Below are 16519 nucleotides of genomic sequence, written 5' to 3'. Positions count from 1 at the left end.
TCAAGATCATCACAGGATCTAAATACAAACAATACACTGGAGTGAGTTATCATATTCCTAACTAATAGAGAGAAACACGACAACATAAATATACATATCATATAAATGAAATACAGCTTACTTAAATACAATTCACGTTATTCCACCACTTATCGCGTAACATCACATCTCAACACTACACGTCTCACACATTTTCACATCATTCACGTACTCAAGAATCAAAACACAATATCACTCAACCAATCAATATCAATCAATACACAAGCGTTATGCAATAAATATACTAAAACTCAATCCTATATGCAATGTGGTATCATGTCAGTAAAAAAACCTCGTCGGGCGCCCATAAATACTAACAAGACAGATCACACACTGGTAAGTGAGGTCAATCTCACTAGGTAAAAGCATAAGAAGACCAGTCAGGGTCACAGTATTTTATGAGAATGTTCCAACCATGTGAGATCGACAAAGGCTTAAAAAAGCACTCAAAGCAAGTGTATTTACCCCTAAGGCCTAGACTCTGAAGAGTTCATCAAGGTCTCTCCCTCCTGATTCAGGTCCAACCCAGAAAACATTTTGACACACAAACTTTATCTATGAACTATACAAAACATACGACTCCTCAATTGTTCTCAACATAATTTTAACTCATCGCGCTTCAAAGTGATTAAACTCGTTGGATTTCCATAGTGGATTTCATCACAATACTCGTCACATATTAACTTGTCGCCCTTAAAGACACACAACATCTCAATTCACATGTATCTTACAATTCAACACATAGTCTATTAATCATACACTCAATCTAAATTGCAATGTTATAATCCCAAAACAATGTTATCATACCTCATGAGTCATATACACATCACACAGTATTAATATATATATATATATGGCACAAACACATACTTTACCTATGCAATACACACAACTACTCAATTATTTTCAAAATCATTTTAACTCGTTGCGCCTCAAAGTGATTCAACTTGTCGGGTTCCCATAGTGGATCTCATCACAATACTCATCGCGCATTAGCTCGTCGCCCTTAAAGGATCTTATAGTCGTGTGATTGCACAGTTCATAACTTACAACTCCATACATACAATATCTCAACACACATGTATCTCATAATTCATCACACATTCAATTTATTACTTACGCACAATCTCAATCATAATTTCAGGATCCCAATATAACAATTTATCATGCTAATCTAGTAAATCTTGTCCAAAACACAAATGAATTATACAAAAATGTTTCTCACAACATAGGGAGTAAAACCCCTTAAACATTTTCTTATAATCATATCAAGATCAAAAGAATCAAAATCATAGGTCAAAACACGAAAACACCAAGAGCACTCAATTTTATCAACCAATTCGCATCAAGACATCAATTGGCCCATCAAATATAACAATCTCATAATTATAATCGTAAAGGCATAATTACAATACACTAAATATCCCAAAATAAATCTCAATTTGACCCTCTAAGGATCCTTGTAGATGTTCATTCTAATTCCAATTGTAATAAACTCATCTCTTACCTCTAAGCAGGCTCACATGTGTAGTCTAGCAGCGATAGCGGCATCTTTAGTGATTCCCTAAGATTTTTCAAGTTTTTCCTCTAGTTGCTCTGCTAGGATTTCCAAGTGTTAGAGACAAAGAGAAGGGATTACAGTCTCAATTTCACTCTCTGCGTGCGATGGGAATTTCTTCCTCCATAGACATTATTTCGCAACTCCCAATGGTGGGAATGTGTGAAAATAAATTTAAAACCCGATAATCAAATTTCACGATAATTCAACAGTTAGTAAGTTTGAGATCGTAATTTTACTAGGATATGTTTTAGTGTATACGGGAAATTTGGAAGAGGAAGAAGGGAAAACGAATTTGAGAGGAAGAGACAACCTAGAGACCTATCGTAAATGTAAAAACTGATCTAATATGTCTCTATTTATAATTAGAGTGCTCTCAACTTATATGTACTCTATTTTTTTTTTATAAAAAGAAACTCTATTTTACTCTTTATCAAATGAATAAATAAAATATCTTTTTTTTAAAAAAAAAACACATATTTATTTTGTTTACCTCAAAAATATTATTTTAATTAATAAAATTATTTCTCTTTATTTATTTAATTATAAAAATCTCATTATTTTTCTAAAACTTTATTTATTTTAAAATAAAATATTTTTTAATTTATTTTAAAAAAAAGACTTTAGAGATACAATTAATATACCACAAAGACTAAGAATATTGGGATGAATTAAGAAATTGTAATTTCGCAATAAAGTCCATCAAGCAATAGAAAATTTACATCATCCTACCAAATAAATAAATAAATATGATTCTCTAAATATTAAAGCATGAGACATATACTATAAAAGTGTAACTAATATTTTGTTTGGTTCAAATGAAATAAGAATTGATTTTTTTAAATAAAATTTTGAGTTCAAGTCTTGTAAATAAAAAAATATGATTGATAAAAATAAATTTATTAAAAATGACCAACTGATTTCTTAATTAAAATTAATTATCAATAAAACTTGGAAATACTATACATAAATATTATGATGATCCAAACAAATACTATGAAATTGTAGCTGAAATTTGTGTATCTACATGCGAATATATTTTTAGGTAGATATGATCATGTGAGAAACAAATTAGTTGGTGGGTAGATTAATGTAGTCGTTAAAGTCAATTCTTCTCGTTTACAGAGTTAGTAGAAGAATTTAACTAAAACATTAAAGAAGTTTGCTATTTATTATGAAGAAAAAATGACACAAGCAATACAAATTAATTATTTGACCAATTAGAGAATTAATAACCAAGTATGGGCGGTGGAATTGAAGATATTAAGTAGTCAATCAAATTTCATTTCTATCATTTGTATAGTTTTCATGCAACAATTTTTCATAAAATATAACATTTTTTAACAATGGAAGGTTCTACAAGTTGACCTATCAATTAGCTTGCCTAACTTTTTAACTTATAATAAATAAAAAATGGAAACTGGCCTAAGGGGTGAAGGATTAAAAGAAATTGCAAAATGCTCTTCATGTTGAAACCGTTAAATTTAGATATAACTGGATATCATGAGATAAGTAGAAAGACCAAAATCCATTCAAGGGACTAATTCCTTATAACAGATGTTTTTTATATGTATGGATAAGGAATAAAACATGTTTAAAAAATAAAATTATTTATCAATCATGTGAAAAGTAAAATATATCTAATTTGAGCTAACCAAATCAAATTCTTCATATCTGTCCGAGAGATTATAATTTTATTTAGTAGAGTAACTATTGCAAAAATCATACACAAATTTGGACGATTGAACCATTGGAACCGTAAGAATAATTTTATCGGAGGAGTCAGGTATCTTCGGATCAATTACCTAATTATGAAGAGAAGTTACACACAAGACCAATTAATTCATAAAAATTCAATTAAATGTACAGTCCTGGTACCTTTATCTGTTTCATTTGGAATATTTCTATCTCTCGTTGGATTATGACCATTCCACCCTGATTATGTGTGTAGAATCAGTGAGATATAGGCCAAAGACCTTTGCCAAGTGCCAACAATACAATTATAAAATGCAATCCCATTCTGAGCCTTGCCAATCTAGAGGCCTTTCAAATCACAATGTCCATAAGATACCAATAATTTAGAACACTTGGATTTCTATTTGTTCCCGTTTTGAGGGGGGTTTTGCAACGTCATTCTAGAACGAGAAAGAGGTAGCAACAAAAGCATTAATGAACTACAGTATAACATACATATGTATTATCTAATATTATATACCCTCGTTCAATCTTTATGTTTCTTTTTACTGTTCTTTTATTCGTGGGACTCTTATTTATTTTTACTTAAATATATTTTTAGTCTCTTAAAATAATAAGTAAATTTTTATTTGAGTTCTTATAATTTTTTTCTTTTTTTTTCAAAAATTTGAAATAACTATTTTTAATCCTTATAAGAGCAAATTTTAGTTTTAGTATTTTTTTTAATTTGCATCTCTCTAAAATCTAATATTTCTATTTTTACTTGCTGATGTTTATTATCTTGAATGAACCATAGCATAAAAGATGCTAAAGTCCAACCAACACAAAAAGTTACAAATTAGAAAACCCTCCTGATACAAGATCTCCCAAAGCCAAATAAAAAGCAAACACATCAAAAAAAGCTAATAAAATGAAAGATATCCTTTCTAGCATAACACCAAAACTCCATCACACCAATCCACCAAAGAATACTGCATTAGTTTATTGTCATTTTTGGCTGCCACAACGCCAATTCCTTCTACGTAGAAAACACCGCGATTATATAACAAGGAATTAATTGCCAAGAGCCATTAACATCTAAATGACGTGACGGGCTCACTTGGACCCAAGCTCCATGCATTCCAATAACAAACCATGTAAAACATGTAAAACTAGCAACACCATCCACATCCATAGCAGAACACATACATTATATATCTCTAACGTTTATTTTAAAATAGTCAAATAACATTTATTTTAAACGCATAAACAGTTAACGAGTGTCATAATCATAGCTAGAAACAAGAAACAATAATTTTAGCCTTTTGATTCAAATTGATGAAAACCATTTTATTGAACAATCAACCAGGTCCACAAGCCAAATATGTACGAACAGTATAATAGTTCCAATGTTGTAGAGCAACATGTTTAATCCGTAGGGGCCACTATAAGGTACATTATACATCACGTCCCTAATAACTAGCTTCCAATTCAAGTTCCAATTAACCACAACCATCAAGTGTTGTTGTGGCTAAATGGTTAACACAAGTCCTGGCAGTGACCGGTGATAGAGATCACGAGGCTGGCTTTCCCACAATGTCATGCTATCTTTGCTATCTTCCCTCCTTGGTGTCCTCAAATCCCTCACCACAAGCCACGTGTTAAAGTACTCTCTAAACTGAGTTATGAGGCCATTTTTGAGGGTCCAAACGTGCACCCAATAGGCCTTGCCCTCCCACCCCTCGGCAATCACGCAGTCTCCAATGGCGGTGACTTGCTTCGGCTCGAACCGGAAGCCCTTGGTGTGACCTGTTTCCCCTGTGAGCACCTTCATCATGTGGTGGCATTGAGGAGGGCCATGGAACCACCACTCAAGGTCACTTGCTAGCAGTTTGGCCACATTGTCCATTGTTTCTTGCCCTAATAGTGCCATGTAGAGCATTTCAACTGTTGCCTTGTTTTGCATCTCCACCTTTTAATGATCCTCCGTGTTGTGAATTTTTTTGTGTGAAATTTATGCTTCTGGGCTTATGTTTTAGGAAATGGTCACACTAGTTGTGAGTTGCATGGAGGACTTGGTGGTGTCACAATTTATAGGCATAGACAACAAGGTATGTATGAGTTTTGTAGGTTTTTTTATCAATGTACACTTTCTCTCCCTAGAAAATTCTCAATCTACACCTATTTGTAGCTTATATCCCAAAATGTACCACTTTTAGGCTTCATCAAGAAGTCGGGATTTGCCACCCGACTTCTAAACAGTGATTTTGTTTAATTTAAATTTTATTTTTAATTTAAAATTTATATTTTAGTTTAAATAATTAAAAATATTTTAAATTTAAACTTTGGTACTTTTATTTTAAATATTATATTATATAAAAAATATTTTTAATTGATTTTAAAAATAATTTTTTATTAAAATAATTTTTATTTGTTTAAGAAAATGATGTTATTTAATATAATTTTTATTTCTTACATTATTTAATTTATACAAGACTCATTTGATAATAGACTTTGTTTGATAATATTTAATTTATACAAGACATTTTTTTAGTTAACATTTTAATTTTAAAAATGATCTGAATTTTTTAAATATTATTTTTGCATTCATAAAAAAATTAAAACTTTTAATATTATTATTTTACTAAATATAATTTTTTTATGTCATTAAATTTTTTTTAAAAATGATAATTTTTTTGTTTAAGAATTTATTTATAGAAGAACATTACATTATAAATAAAATACTTATAATAATATTTGTCCAAGGGAAGACTAAAGATGAAGGTACGTTGGGATAATTATTTCTATTATGTCCTTGTTGCAGTCAAATTTCACATTTTTTTTCTACTCTCTCATTCATTTTCTTCTTCGTCTATCTTAGTAGGAATACGAGTTGAAATAGAACGACGCTTTGCACTCTTCCTTCTCCCTGTGTCAGGACCCCATTGAACTCTTTCATATTTTTGCCACATTAATTCGTGTGGTAGTAAACCAAAGGAGTTGTGGTAGAAGTGTAAAATATTTTGTAGGCGGCACATAGTTCATGAGATCATGAAAGATTTACAAACAAACATGACCTGAGAACACGGTAAGTGTTTAGTATGATATGCATCACAATGATAATTTTGGGATTGTAACATCTAACATGACCCTAAACCCTCCCTGTGGTCTGGGTGTTAGAAGTGGGGCATGGGTCTCTCTTACAATAAATGTGTGGTTGTGTTTGTTAAATTTGTTAACAATGTGTGTATTTGATTCTTGTTGACCGTTATTCATTGCTTCGGAGATGACTTTGGAATACTGCAAGCCTGTGTTGATCATTGTCTGGGTTCGTCAGCCTTTAATAGCAAAGAATTTTGCGATCTTGAAATACGCCTCCTCACTCTACTATGACACACCGGCAAATGTCGTGTTTTTAACATGGAATTAACCAACTCAGACAAATTTATAGTCATATGTCCCTAACATTTCCCCTCATCAAAGCATCGTACCCAATATTTTTTGGATAATTCAGCTACACTTGATTTATTCGCACGGATATTCCCAAGATGTAGTCAGTGCATCTTCTCCGTGTATGTTACGTTATGAAATTTGATTCAAAGTAAAGTTTAACAAAGAAATAAAATAGATTCTCACCAGTCAGCATGAGTGGTTTTTTCAAATGTTTTACAGTTTGAGTTATCACGAAGGAAATTTTGTGCAATGTGACGTATCAGGTTGAAGAAACGGGATGTGTCCTAAACCCATTCATAAGTTAGTTGAGTTGTTATAGGCAGTTATAATCGAGGGGTGCCTATTTGAAATGAGAGAAATGTTAATTTGCAGAGTAACATGCCTTCTCAGATTCTTTAGGAAAATCCTCGCTGAAGTTGTCTCCCATTATACAATGGTGTAGGATCCGAAAGACATGGTTAGCTCAGTCTTGTGCATACTTATGCTATGGGGTTGCAATATGCAAACCCATTAATGCATGGATAGATGACCAAAACACATATTTAAGCATCTAGTGTTGGGTTTGTTTTAACAATGGGTTGAATGATTTGTATTATGACGTGTTTTTCGAGTTGCCGATGATCTTGTCTGAGCATTGGCGCGAGACAAGTGTGATGACCTCTGATACTATTGATAGTTCATTTCTTATGTCTCTTTGAATTGCATGCACCTAAGTTCCATGTACAACCATTTTCATGTGATTTACACACGAAGTTTAGTCTTCTCTGCTCAGAATATATTGTTCTGCAATCGAATACATTGTGTGTGTTTTTTCATCAAATGTCATGCCAACCTCAAGTGCACCAGTTGGTGGTTGTACATTATCTTGTTGATGAACGAAATGATGAGTGTGGTAGGTGATCAAGGTTCAACTCTTCACTGGACACCTAGGTTGGTGACATCGTGTTATTTTAGTGAGCATGAGGATCAACTAAGGTTACTTTTATTATTTTCATGTTAAAATTGTTATTGTTAGTACATCGTGTTATTTTTGTTTTATCATGTGTTTTGTTTATTATGTTTCAATCTCATTTTATTATTTGAGAGTTTTAATTTTTTTCATAAAACATAACTAAACTGCGATAATTATATATTCATTGTGTTCTTTATAAAACATATTTTAAAAAAATCAAAAGTTTAAAAATTTTATATAAATTAAATATTATCAAACAAAGTATATTATCAACTAAGTCTTGTATAAATTAAATAATATAAGAAAAAAATTATATTTAATAACATCATTTTCTTAAATAAATAAAAATTACTTTAATAAAAAATTTATTTTTAAAATTAATTAAAAATATTTTTTATATAATATAATATTTAAAATAAAAGTACAGAAGTTTAAATTTAAAATATTTTTAATAATTTAAACTAAAACATAAATTTAAAATTTAAAATAAAATTTAAATTAAAAAAAAAAACCACCATTTAGAAGTCGTGGTGGTAAATTCCAACTTTTCAATGAAGCCTAAAAATAGTGCAGTTTGGGATATAAGCTACAAACGGGTGTAGATGGGGAATTTTCCGGAGAGAGAAAGTGTATATTGGTAAAAAAAAAAAAAAAAAAAAAACCAGTTTTGTGCTTTATTATTGGTCAAAATTAAAAATGCATAGCCAGTTGAGATTGATTGATTTATGAGGTGGGGTATTGGAGGGTGTGGATTAGCTCCCTACAAGTTGTCATTAATGTTTGAACGGTTGAGATGACAAATGTGTCACACCAAGATAATAATTATAATTGTAAGAGGTGGAATGCTTTTTTATGAGGAGATAACAATTTCAACTTGTAGACTTACGTGCATGATATAGCCAAAATTAAATTTGGGGATAATATAGAATGACTAATCAGTCCTTGGGAAGTTTGACTTGTTATTAACTTGTGTGAAAAATGGATCGTTTTCATTAAATGTTTAGGTATAGTCTAAGGGTGCTTTGAATTTGAAATGATGTTTTTGGAATGAAGGATGCAGGACCAGCCCTTCTTTCCTTCAACATAGGCGGCAACTTGTGTTAGTACGAATGACTAGTTGATCACTTAAACATGTGGTTTCAAGTTTATTTGCGAGTTTTATATGTATAAATATGCATAAATAAAAATAAAATAACTTAATTATACGTCTTATCACTTAACTATTATTTTTTATTAAATTTTATATTGGTAAATTTATTAATTTCTTTTATGATCCTCTATTTATTTATTTATTTATTTATTTTTTCATTGCGACTAAAATCAATAATTTGACAACATGAACCAAATAAACAAACGGAAGATATAGTTGACTAAAATATAGTCAAATTTAAGAAGTTAAAAATAAAAATAAATATAAAACAAAAAACAAAGTTGACCAAAGTAGTAATTATTAATATATTATTATGATTTGGTATGATAGTGATAAGCGTGAAATCTGAATTAATTTGATAATCAATTTTGACTAATAATGATTGTAATTTATTCATTTTATTATTTTCTTTTAATGAAATAACAAAGAAATTAACATCTTTGTAATTTTTTATGAGCACAAGTAAAAAAAAAAGATTTGAAGAGCTTTAGAGGAAATTTATGCAAAAATGAAATAAAAAATCTTGAAGGAGAGTTGGAAGAATGGGACAGCTCGCTTAGCGCGCAATCCAAGCTTAAGGCGAAGAAGGCTCATGAAGAAGGCCAAAGGTGTGCTTATCGCGAAAACCGCACTAAACGCGAAGTCAGCGAGAAAAGTAAGTTATCTTAGGCCTATAAAAGGAGTAGAAAAAGACACATTAAGTCTCAGAGTTCTCTATTAAATATATCCAAAGCCTGAGTCTATCTCTTGGGGCAAACTCTCCTTCTTTAGTCATTCCTCATTTTCTTTCTTCTAGTCATCTAGCTCCTTCTTCCATCCACATTAACATCTGAATTGTAAAGTTTCTCATGGTTATAAGAGATTAAACTCCCTTTGTTAGGAGCTTGATAGACCAAACTCTTGTAATATAACTATGTTTATCATCTATTTAATGTAATTTTGTTTCTATTATTTTTCTATGTGATTTTCTATTTATTATGACTTTATCATCCATATAATGTTTGGAGGGTAATGCATTGAAAAATGGTTATTTTCTAAAGAACTAGGGAAGGGTATCTAAATAATTAATTGCTAGAAATAGATTGATATTTGTTTTGCTCAATTTTTGCATCTCTTATCTTAATGTGGTTTGTTATTTTTATCTCTACAAAGAAACTTGGGGAAAAAAGATAAATAAATTAGGCTCTTCGTGTGGGAAATCAAAGATAGAGTATCTTAATTAGTAGATATGAGTGGAAACAAGGATTTCATTATATAGAAAAAAATCATAAACATTGCATTACAAGTAATTTTGGCATGCTATGTCCCAACATTCTCACATTCTGACTTAATCTTTTTGCATTTAAATTATTGTTTATTTTTCTAGTTATCTATTTCTTTTTCCTTTACTCCAATTTTCACACTTATAATTCCCTATCTTTTCTTTTTCTTTGAATTGCTTAACATCACTTAAGTACAATCAAAGTCTATGTAAATTCGACATTTAGACTTCAATTTTAACTTAACTACTTGTAACAAATTGGTATACTTACCAACGAATTAACAGACATATTTTTTTTTTCAAGACATGAATGCTCACAAGACATATATTTCAAAATTAAATAGACAAGAAATTGTGTGAAAAATGATCACTTGTAAATATCATTTTATATTTTTTATGAGAAAATCAATTTTATTGAAATAAATAGTACAAAAAGTATTCATCAAAATATTATTATTATTATTTAATCATTAATATTCAGAAGTATTTTTTTAATTTTCATAAAATCTATGAATAAATGTGTTGAAAATGAATACTACTTTTGTCCCTAAATATAAAAAATATTTTTGGGAAATTTGTTTGTTTAGATTTATAGGATCTCTTTCAATTTCTCTTGATTAGTTATTTTTTATCAAAATATTTTTGATTATTTTACATTTCTTAGTCAATAAACAATAAATATTATAAATTAATAAGATAAATATTTCTCTCGTATAAGGATGGGAGAAAATGAATAGCTACAAATCAATAAAATAAAAGGACAAAACTTATATATAGACTACAATTTCTTAGATATTTTTTGTGCTGTTCTCTTATCAAAATTAGAATTTCATATTTGTAATATACAAAATAAAAATTAAATTAATGATAAACATAGGTTATCGTGATTAAACTTCAGTTAATTTTGATAGGATAACATCACCAAAATATCACCTAAAGAATTGTATGCATGAGTTTTGTCTTTAAGATAAACTGCATAATCATTATTCTCTTTACATGTATTTTTTTTATACATCTTCTCTTTACACATATTAATTAATTAATTAAGTAGAAAATAATTAAGATGATGAGTTTTAATAATCTGAAAAATCATTTTAAGAAAAAAATATATATAAATTATTAATAAATTTAATATCATTGGCTAAACAAATCAACTTTTTTAATTCTTGTAGATTAATTTTAAAAAAATAAAACATATATATAAAGACAGAAATAATATTTGATTTGACAAGTTTTTGTTAACATTACCATGCACACACCATACAATGTTATGCAAGATCCTTATCCCTTATATGCTGCTACTCTTTTCCTACCTACCAGCCCTAAAGTGTTGATATGCCTATTTCTTTAACAACTTCTTATTGCAATACTTTTATCATTTAGCTTTTTTATGTCTCATATTACTCATTTAATTTTAATCGTTTCTCTCTTTTTAATTTCTCTTTTTATTTTATAGTATGAAAATATTTTATCGTTAGGAAAATGATTCCATTTGCATTTACTATACAAATAATCTAAAATATTAATTTAATGGTCATGTGGTACCTCGTGCGAGTCCCCATATGAGCATGATGGTCATCATAACGAACCATAATTAATCTAATTTCAGCCCCATTTAGGTATCACAAATCTCTGTTAGTAGGACCACTTGGATAGTTGAGCCGTTACGATCAGAGAACAATGATTCGATGAAGATGCAGTGGCATTGCCATTCGCAGGAAAAGGACAGTGTTTGACCATTCAACTCCTTTTTTTAGACCTTTTGGATCATCACAATCTTCTTGAAGACTGTGCACTAATTTGTTCTTAATGAGTTGAAAATATATATATATATATATATATATATATATATATATATATATATATATATATATGTGTGTGTGTGTTCTTACAGAGTTCTTGGTAAACCCGAATTCCTTCCATCTCTTTTGGGTGTATATATCCTGATCTTCTTTGTAATGTTTATTTGAAAATATATCTGTCTAATGATCTCCGAGTCCGGGCGAGGTGTGAATAGCTGCAAAAAAGAAAGAATCTAGTGCCTAATACGAATCTTAGGTGTTAGTCTAACATTGATTGATTATTTTTCTTAATTTTTCTTCTAATGTTCTTATGTTTATATATATATATATATATATATATATATATATGAATTTCATCAGTGAAGACGAATTAAAAAAATTATATCAAAGATATATATGCTTTCACTGAAAAATTAGTATTAGCTAGAAGATTTAGGACATTTTGCTTATTTACATGTGACCATATAATTCTTATTTTGCTAAAGTAACTCGATTAACTCATTTATAATTTGGTGCAAAAGATAGTGAGAAACCACATCTAGCTAATGACGCGCCTTACACATTATTTTTAATTCATTAAAATAAGCATATGCATAAAAATTAGAAGTGTAATTATCAGATATCCATATATACTTCAAAAGCAATATTTTAAGCATAATTAAACAAAGGGCAAAGCAAATGAGTGGTGAACACAATTGCATAATATATGGTTCATTAGTTAACTAACATTAGTTTCATGATTGGTGGGGAGCCCTTCCTTATATAGGTTTGATTCTCTTTCGTATATGATCTCTATATATTTCTTTTGATACAGAAAAAAAAAAATAGATAAAAGGACAACGACCCCTAATTCCATGGATACATGCAACAAGAAGTATTAATTACGTACAAGCACAAATGGATCGAGCATATGCATATATGGAAGCCCCTCATGTACATAGAGTTTGGACGTTCTCCTAATCAATGAATAGCTTGGCCATAAATCCATAATCCACGTAGAATGTGTCATTGACATTTGAGAGAACGACAATGTTCTAAAAGCTCATGGATGAGAATTGAGAACCAATCCAATCTATCATCCTCCAACCAGCAATTTTGGAGACTATGCATTGATTTTAATTAGGTCATACTAAATATCCATGAGTTTGACATGCATATTAATTGCAGGTCATGGCATTTGCCCCGAGCCCCATTATTGGTCCATTATATTCTAGTTAAATCACTGTTTGAGGTGACATATGTTAGGAGAAGGATCATTTTCAATCCAGAGAGACTCTGAAGATTGTACAAAAGAATGATCATTTCCACTGTTTGATGCCGTGTTAGTGTGTTTAATTAAGACTCTGAAGATTAAATTATTTATTATAATAATTGATTATTATAATTAATTTATTTTAGTTAAGTTTATTGAAAAATGATTTTCAGATAATTAATTTTGTTTGGATACAATAAAAAAATAGATTTTACATAGTAAATTATAGAAAAGGTAGTAAATTACACTACTACAAAACATTATTTTTACGACGCGCAATCTACGACGGTTCTCGAGAACTGATTTAGTATATGGTGCGTTGGCACTTTCGTAAATAAATGCAAAATTTTTATGACGGTCTTATGAAAACCGCCTTAGAAGCCTTAGAAGATTATCATATTAAGATGGTTTTGTAAAAACCGTTTTAGAATATTTTTCATTATTTTTTAAATTTCATTTCTCTCTCCACTCTTTCGTCTATTGACTCTTAGACTTCCCCTCTGGCTCTTTACTCCCCCTTTAGGTTTCCATAGCCTTTGTGAAAGGGACCAAGCAATGTCTTCGGCAACGTTCTCTACAAGGCTGCCATTAAGGTCGTTGACATTCTCACCGCCATGGTTGTCCCCGTCAAGCTCTCCAACCGTGACGTCCTCATGAAGACCGTGGCTCTCATGAAGACCTGATCCTCATGAAGACCGTGACGTCCTCATTAGTTGAAGAAGACTCCTCCAATGCACCACGCGAACCCTCCTCTAGTGCACCCAACCCCTCCTCTACCTCACTCTCCGCTCAGGTGACTCCTCTCTCCTCCAATGCTTCACGCTCCACCGCACAAACCCTAATAACCCCCTCCTCGCTCCCCTTCCCCTGATCCCCTCCCCCGCCGTCGACTCCGCCTACGCCGTCCTCGCCCAACATCTACGTCCTCGGTGGCTCCATCCACGACATCCCCTCCCCCAATGTCTGGCTCCTCAACTACCGCTTCAACCATTGGCTCCACGGTCATCCCTCCATGCGTGTTGGTCCCGAATTCGTCGCCGTGGGAGTCCTCCACGGCAAGATCTATGTCCTCAGTGGCTGTGTAGCTGACACCTGGTCCTCGACCCCGTCACTAGCCATTGGGAGAGAGTTGGCAGTCCGACAGAGGTCCGTGAGAAATGGATGCACGCCAGCACCGTCGTCGGGGAGCGGATCTACGCGATGGCAGATCGCGGTGGCATCATGTACGAGCTTAGCAGCGACTAGTGGGAGAACGTAGGGGTAGAATTGGATCAAGGGTGGAAGGGGAGGGCGTGCGTGGTGGAAGGGATTTTGTACTACTATGATTATTTGGGCAAAATCAAAGGGTTCAATGTGGGGCGTGGGGTGTGGGAGGAGTTGAAGGGGTTGGAGAAGGGTTTGCCCAAGTTTCTGTGTTGGGCTACCGTGGTTGATTTGGGTGGGAAATTGTGTGTGGTTTGGGAGTGCCAGAGGAATGGGAATGAAATGGAGATTTAGTGAGCTGAGATTGGAGTGAAGAAGAATTCGGATAGGGAATTGTGGGGCCAACTTGGTTGGTTCGGGAAGGTTCTTTCTGTTCCCCAAGGCTCTTCCATTGTCAACTGTTCTTCTATTTCCTTGTGACCATACATTACATGTAAGCATTCTTTGATTTTACTACATTGAATTACTGCCACTTGCTCTTAGGCACCATTTCCTGCTCCGATGTTTCTATGTCAAATTTTGAATGATAAATAAATAGGAGCTCCTCAACTAGTATTGCGCTTTGAAGTGAATCAAGTCATGTGTTAATGGAATGAAAGTTTGTGTATGAGTGTCTCTGCGACCTTGAATTTTAGTTACTGGATGATCTGAGTAAGCAATACTCTTGTTCTTGCATAGGAATTCAAGATTGGCTTACTTCAAGTAATTTAGTTTAGTTTATCTTAACTTTAAAACCTGTGATGTTATTATTTTTATGTTGATGCAACATGCTGATAGAAAACTATTGTTACATTGAAATCAGCTTGTAATTTAGTTTAGTTTATCTTAACTTTAAAACTTGTGATGTTATTATTTTTATGATTGATGGTGATGATCCCTGCCAAAAAAATGACCTTTCATATGGTCTTGCCAAAAGTTAGGTATGCGCTGTAGTGGGAGTCCAAGAATCTGATTGTTGTGAGCACTGCAATTCAAGATTGGCTTACTTCAAGTAATTGATTTAGGCTATAACTTTCTGATAAAGCGAAGTTATTATTTTCTAAGTAGTGTTGTGAATGATGTTCATGTCCCTTTTTTGTTTTCTTTTTCCTGTTCTTTTATGTTTTTAACTGCAGTGATGGATGCATATAATTTAATGTCCATGCATACTCTTTTCATGTTTATCCGTTGAATGAGAGGTTACCATATTACTTTTAATGTCTGTCCTACTTATTATTGGCAGCTGAACTTGTAGAAAAAGTTGTACTTCTTGCAGCACCCATCCCAATCATGGATGAGAACTGGGAAGCAACTAGAAGGGTTTGCGGGGGATTTAATTTTCCTCTTAATAGATTGTTCTTGTAACATCAACGCGTTACTCTAATGAAGTTGTTATTTGAAATACTTTATGTACTTAAATTGTAATGTTACAAATGGCGATATCATATGGTATTCCTCCAGCATTCAGTATGGAATTGGGATCTTGCAGTCTATCTAGAATGAATCCAAGAGCCTGAAGAAATCACTTAAGGTGATTATTTGTGCCCTTTTACTAAATTTAATATTATATAATTATATTTTTTATTATTAGTAATATACATAATTTTTATTACTCAATGTTAGCTTTTAGTTCATTTACTATTAATTAATTATATTTATTAATTATTAGTAATATAGATAATTTTTATTACTCATTGTTAGGTTTTAGTTAATTTAATATTATTTTATTATATTTATTGATCATTAGTAATATACATATTTTTTATTAGTCATTGTTAGATTTTAGATAATTTTTATTACTCATTATCAGTTTTTACTTTATTTAATTTTATATATTCATTATTATTAATATAGATAATTTGGTAGTTATGTATAAATAAATATTATTAATTAATCTCATTTATTAATTTACAGGTTAAACAAAAAAAATATGAATACTACGACAGTTGTTAATAGACCGATGTAGAATGTCGTCTGAAACTATGATGTTATTGTAGACCGTCTTAGTATGTTTGACTTTCTAAGACGGTTAATCCGACGGTTATTGGAATAACTATCTTAGATTTTGAATACTTTCTAAAATGGTTATAGATTAATCGTCGTAGAAAGTTTAGTTTATAACGACAGTTTTCCAAAATCGACATAGTATTTTTTGGTATTTTATGACACCCTTTTTATGACGATTCAAAATTGTCG

At 31.3% G+C, this 16519-nt stretch overlaps 1 protein-coding gene and 1 pseudogene across 1 annotated transcript; one reads left to right on the top strand and one right to left on the bottom strand.

The window, feature by feature from the left end:
* Positions 1 to 4572: 4572 nt before the first annotated feature.
* On the bottom strand, positions 4573 to 5402 carry LOC114394913 (senescence associated gene 20-like). The gene has a single exon (XM_028356596.1). The coding sequence runs from the start codon at positions 5235 to 5237 to the stop codon at positions 4803 to 4805; it is 435 nt and encodes a 144-aa protein (XP_028212397.1). The 5' UTR covers positions 5238 to 5402; the 3' UTR covers positions 4573 to 4802.
* An 8294-nt stretch (positions 5403 to 13696) lies between these two features.
* On the top strand, positions 13697 to 15880 carry LOC114397367 (annotated as a pseudogene).
* The last annotated feature ends 639 nt before the right edge of the window (positions 15881 to 16519 follow it).

This window comes from Glycine soja, chromosome 18 (assembly GCF_004193775.1).
Source record: "Glycine soja cultivar W05 chromosome 18, ASM419377v2, whole genome shotgun sequence".
Classification (NCBI taxonomy): Eukaryota; Viridiplantae; Streptophyta; class Magnoliopsida; order Fabales; family Fabaceae; genus Glycine; species Glycine soja.
This window is presented reverse-complemented; position numbering and strand designations above follow the sequence as displayed.

Excerpts from the sequence above, each read along its gene's own strand:
- LOC114394913 (XM_028356596.1), bottom strand. The coding sequence starts at position 5,237 with ATGCAAAACAAGGCAACAGTTGAAATGCTCTACATGGCACTATTAGGG.